Raw genomic sequence first — 6,000 nt, 5'->3', positions numbered from 1 at the left:
GGTAGTGATCATTTAAAGGGGTTATCCAGGAAAAAAAAACTTTTTTTTTTAATATATCAACTGGCTCCAGAAAGTTAAACAGATTTGTAAATTACTTCTATTAAAAAATCTTAATCCTTTCAGTACTTATGAGCTTCTGAAGTTAAGGTTGTTCTTTTCTGTCTAAGTGCTCTCTGATGACACGTGTCTCGGGAACCGCCCAGTTTAGAAGAGGTTTGCTATGGGGATTTGGGCGGTTCCCGAGACACGTGTCATCAGAGAGCACTTAGACAGAAAAGAACAACCTTAACTTCAGAAGCTCATAAGTACTGAAAGGATTAAGATTTTTTAATAGAAGTAATTTACAAATCTGTTTAACTTTCTGGAGCCAGTTGATATATATAAAAAAAAGTTTTTTCCTGGATAACCCCTTTAAGTCTACTTAAGATATGGTGGATTTTGAAGGTTCGTTTGAGAATCACTATCACGATAAAACAATTTATGTACATATAAACCATAAACAAATTCTTTACCATGGGGCCTGGAGGTCCTTGTGCGCCATTTGAACCATCTTTTCCTTGTCCTCCCTGTTAAGAGAAAAGAAAATTATAAGTAGAGTTACTGTTAAAGTCATTGGTTGCTTTGTAATTTTTTTTCTTCGTTGTTTTTGGACGCCTAGGCTTGGGTTTTAATATTTGACTATAATTATATCTACAAATTAATAACTTTTGACTAATTGTAGTTTATGCTTTTTAGCGTAATCCCAGGAAACCATCACATCCTGAAATTTCCATCAGGCCAATACACAGCACTATTTTAATTTAGGGACATGAGGACTGAGGAGCCGCTAAGCACCGTGTTGTGAGCTTACTGTAATAATTGTCCCCGCCCACGCTTAGGCTGCCTGGAATTAGAACTGCCCCCTAGTTACCTTCTTGTAATTAGTGTGATTTAATAAAGTGGCCTTGCTTTTTCTATTCCCTTCATTTTGGTAAGAACTTTCTCCTGCACCTCCCCATGCTAAATAGTACACTGTCACGTGTTAGAGAAGGGATATGACATCTGCTCTGATTTGGGTCAAACACTCTGTTTTTAATTTTTATAAACATTTATTTATAAATTGACTTTAATGAGTTTAATACGTTAATAATATTAGCTTTCTATAGCAGTGTCTCTTAACTGGTATGCCTCCAGCTGTTGCAAAACTACAACTCCCAGCATGCCCGGACAGCCTTTGGCTGTCCGGGCATGCTGGGAGTTGTAGTTTTGAAACAGCTGGAGGCACACTGGTTGTAAAACACTCTTCTAGGGCCATATTGGGCAATGATCTGCCTCTTGTAAACAAGGATCTCAGAAATAGCAACCCTGCCATATAAATAGTACCCTGCTATTGCCAGGTACAAACTTGATGAAGAACGCGTTTAGCTCTTGAAACGCGTTGGTTTTCCTTTTGTAGAGAGGGGCACACATTGTTTGTACAACAAACTGAAAAAATAACGGCTGTCCTAGTATGCTGGGAGTTGTAGTTTTTCACTGGCTGGGGGCACAATGGTTGGAAATTGCCCTATGGGCACAAATTTGAATAGGTGAATGTTCAAAACTAAAGAGGTACAACTTAATTATTTTTTTTTAAATCAACTGGTGCCAGAAAGTTAAACAGATTTGTAAACTACTTCTATTTAAAAAACTTAATCCTTCCAGTACTTATCAGCTGCTGTATGCTACAGAGGAAGTTCTTTAACTTTTTAAAGGAGTAGTCCAGTGGTGATTCAGTGGTGAGCAACTTATCCCCTATCCTAAGGATAGGGGATAAGTTGCAGATCGCGGGGGGTCCGACCGCTGGGGCCCCCTGCGATCTCCTGTACGGAGCCCCGACAGCCTGCGGGAAGGGGGCGTGTCGACCTCCGCACGAGGCGGCGGCCGACACGCCCCCTCAATACAACTCTATGGAAGAGCCGAAGTGCTGCCTTCGGCAATCTCCGGCTCTGCCATAGAGATGTATTGAGGGGGCGTGTCGGCCGCCGCCTCGTGCGGGGGTCGACACCCGCTATCTCGGCGGAGAGCCGGGGCCCTGTACAGAGAGATCGCAGGGGGCCCCAGTGGTCGGACCCCCCGCGATCTCAAACTTATCCCCTATCCTTAGGATAGGGGATAAGTTTTTCACCACTGGACTACCCCTTTAATTTCCTTTCTGTCTGACCACAGTGCTCTCTGCTGACACCTCTGTCTGTATCAGGAACTGTCCAGAGTAGTTCCCCATAGCAAACCTATCCTGCTCCGGACAGTTCCTGACATGGACAGAGGTGTCAGCAGAGAGCACTGTGGTCAGACAGAAAGAAAAAAAAAAAAAAAAGAACTTCCTGTGGATTATACTTCAGCTGATAAGTACTGGAAGGATTAAGAATTTTAAATAGAAGTTATTTACAAATCTGTTTAAGGGTTCATGCACACCATGTTTTTGCAATACAGTTCCCGATTCAGGTTTTTGATGAAAAATGGATTCCTCAAAACCTGACTAAACTGTATCAAAACGTGTGTACAAATTGTAACCCATATACGGTTGAAAACCGTATACAGTTTGAAAAATGATGTCCGGTTGCATCTGTTTTTTAAAGAAAAAAATGTATAAGTTTTTAACTTTTCACTCCATTTTAAATAAAGTTTCACTTGTTTGATTGAAATTCCAAGAAAAAAAACTGTGCAAAGTCAAAAACCGTATGGTGAAAACCGTATGGAACCATATGTACATACGGTTCTGTACGGTTCCCATTGACTCCTATGTTGAAAAAAAAACATATACGGTTTAATACGGTTTTTCACCCGGACCAAAAAACATGGTAGACTACGGTTTTGGGTACGGGTAAGAAACTGGACAAAACCGTATGGGGTGCAAAACGGACTAAACCGGATGATGCGTTTGACATACGGTTTACAATGTTAAGTCAATGCATACGGTTTTCTATACAATTCCATACGGTTTTTAACTTGAAACCGTATACGGGAACTGTATAGCAAAAACGTTGTGTGCATGCAGCCTAACTTTCTGGCACCAGTTGATTAAAAAAAAAAAAGGTTTTCCACCGGAGTTCCCCTTTAACAAATGTTTCTCTAAAGTTTCAATGTTCCTTTAAGACAGAACAGAAGGTGCCATGTGGACGTCTTACACGACGGTGTTTACACAGTAGGAAACAACTTTCACAGCTCGATGCCTCGCACATTCCTGATCTGTTGGGTTTGGCGCACGGTTAAACAATTTAAAGAGGATTAACTTGATATGTTTAGAATACTCCCTAAACAACAACGTTTGGCAGCCTGTGAGGATTTATCAGAACTTTAAAGAAACAAATATCAAAACGGAGTACTGAACGTTTTACACACAAAGCAGATAAGAAGGCTGTAAATACTATGAATGATGAAATCCTAAAAATCATCAAACCGTAAATCATAATGATGACTTTATCAGTGGCCCTTAAAGGGTACCTCTCATCAAATAAACTTTTGATATATTTTAGATTCATGAATGTTGAATAACTTTCCAATAGCATGTTAATGAAAAATATGCTTCTTTCTATCGTATTTTTCCCGATCAGTCCTGTCAGCAAGCATTTCTGACTCGTGCTGGAGTCCTGAACACTCAGAGCTGCCAGCCTGCTTTGTTCACAGCCAAACAGGCTGTGAACAAAGCAGGCTGGCAGCTCTGAGTGTTCTCCTTTGTGAACAAAGCAGACTGGCAGCTCGTAGTGTTTAGGACTCCAGCATGAGTCTGAAATGCTTGCTGCCAGGACTGGTAGGGAGACCCCTAGTGGTCATTTCTTCAAAGTGGAAAATTAAATAGAAAGAAGCATATTTTTTAATAACATGCAATTGTAAAGTTATTCTGCATACATTAATCTATAATATATCAAAAGTTTTTTTGATGAGAGGTACCCTTTAAAGGCAAAAAGGCCAAAAAACTCAAATTCACCACATGGGGTTTTAAGGGGCAAAAACGCAGCAGCCAGATGTAAGCTCGTCAATAGGGAAATCTTAAACACCATACCCACTTAGCGTTTTTTACTTTAGCATTGTTTTCTCTATTCATTGTTGCTGTTGTGCGTTTTTTTTTCTCCTATAGACTTGTATGGGAGAAAAATAAAAAAACGCCAATAGAGACCATTTGCAGGGTTTTTTGCAGTCTTATTTTCCCAATTGTTTGATAGAAATTCTTGAGTCACATGGTGAAATAATCACATGACTTGAGTATAAATGCTAAAGAAAAAATGTCAAGATTAAATCAAGATTAAATTTCTGGTAAAAAAAAAAAAAACATACGGTACATTAAAAAGCACCCTGGTCCCTTCAGTCTCTAGGTTGGTGGAGATCCCACAAAGTAGACCTATTATAATGTTATGGAATATTCTAGTGATTTATCATTAATCAGATGGGAATATCCCTTAAAGGGGTACTCTGGTGAAAAACTTTTTTTTTTTTTTTAATGAACTTGTGCCAGAAAGTTAAACATATTTGTAAATTACTTCTATTTAAACATCTTAATCCTTCCAGAACTCATTAGCAGCTGTATGCTACAGAGGAAATTCTTTTCTTTTAGAATTTCCTTTCAGTCTGACCACAGTGCTCTCTGCTGACACCTCTGTCCGTGTCAGGAACTGTCCAGAGCAGCATAGGTTTGCTATGCGGATTTTCTCCTGCTCTGGACAGTTCCTGATACGACATTAGGTGTCAGCAGAGAGCACTGTGGACAAGACAAAAAAGAAATTCAAAAAGAAAATAATTTCCTCTGTAGCAAACAGCTGCTAATAAGTACTGAAAGGACAATTTATTTTATAGAAGTAATTTACAAATCTGTTTAACTTTCCGGCACCAGCAGATTTAAAAAAAATTATGTTTTCCACCGGAGTACCCCTTTAAAGGAGATCTGCAGACATAGACACTTATTCCCTATCCGCATCATAGGGGATAAGTGTCTGATCGCGGGGATCCGAACCCTCCGCGATCTCCTGTGCGATCTTCTGCTGTGGCTCTCCCCCGTACAGGAAGCATGATGGTCGCAGCATGACACGACATGGCCCCTCCATGTATTTCTATGAGAGAGGCGGAGATGCAGCGTTCGTGCATCCCCGCCTCTCCCATAGAGCTGTATGGAGGGGGCGTGTCGTGGACCTCAGTGAGGTAGACGACACGCGCATTAGCCGTGGAGAGCTGCGGTAATGCCAGGTCCCCGTACGTTTTCCGTGAACATGTACGTTCTATCAGAACCGAAGTTGGCGCACCGAGATTAATTGCGCAGGTGAGAGATAGCCACGGAGGAGACGTAAAATGTCTAAAATTCGCTGGCCTCGAAAGGGTTAAAAACCCAGTTAGAGGCGGCAACGTGAAGCCTATAGGATCGTTCGCCTCAACGCTACAGGTCCAGGCTAAACGATTGAATAGAATTAGCACCATTCTTATAATATCTGCCTATTTGTAGTATTGTATATAACTTGCGCACGAATAATCATTTTAGTGTTTCACCGTATTTAGACTGTCAGATTGATCACATGACTTGTTAATCACATGACTCAGACACCTGGGTAGTGTTGTATACCAGATATTGATGACGCACGCGACCCGGTGCCTACACATGAAGTAATCGGGCCGACGGACGCCGCATACCGGCTAGAAGAAGCGCAGTTTTTGCGTGAAACAGTCTGTTCCGGAGCCCCTGTCCCCCCCGTAATGTACGCCTGTGACTCCGCCAGTCAATAAAGAAGCCTTGGATGATGAGTGACGTCCCATTTCTTTTTCTTTGTTTATTAGTTTTTGGGCTGTTTGGACCAAGCCATATTCAGGATCGCCTCGTCCAATCCCTTATACTAATCTACATTCCCTAGACTTGCAAGTGTCGGGCCCCCATTCTTCTTTTAGTTATCTTCCCCCTACAGGAGATAGCAGGTCCCAATGGTCGGACCCCCCGCGATCAGAGACTTATCTTCTATCCTGTAGATAGGGGATAAGGGTCTACGGCTGCACTACTCCCTTAAG

General features: G+C 41.4%; 1 protein-coding gene across 5 annotated transcripts in view; it reads right to left on the bottom strand.

The window, feature by feature from the left end:
• COL14A1 (collagen type XIV alpha 1 chain) overlaps positions 1–6,000 on the bottom strand; it is a 216,651-nt gene that overhangs the window by 23,732 nt on the left and 186,919 nt on the right. For all 5 annotated transcript variants that reach the window (XM_056522681.1, XM_056522682.1, XM_056522680.1 and 2 more), the window contains one exon: positions 513–566. In XM_056522681.1, the coding sequence (XP_056378656.1) occupies positions 513–566 (54 nt within the window). The remainder of the gene's footprint in view (positions 1–512; positions 567–6,000) is intronic.

Source organism: Hyla sarda, chromosome 5 (genome assembly GCF_029499605.1).
Source record: "Hyla sarda isolate aHylSar1 chromosome 5, aHylSar1.hap1, whole genome shotgun sequence".
NCBI lineage: Eukaryota > Metazoa > Chordata > Amphibia > Anura > Hylidae > Hyla > Hyla sarda.
Note: the sequence above shows the minus strand (reverse complement) of the source record. Positions and strands in the feature narration are given on the sequence as shown.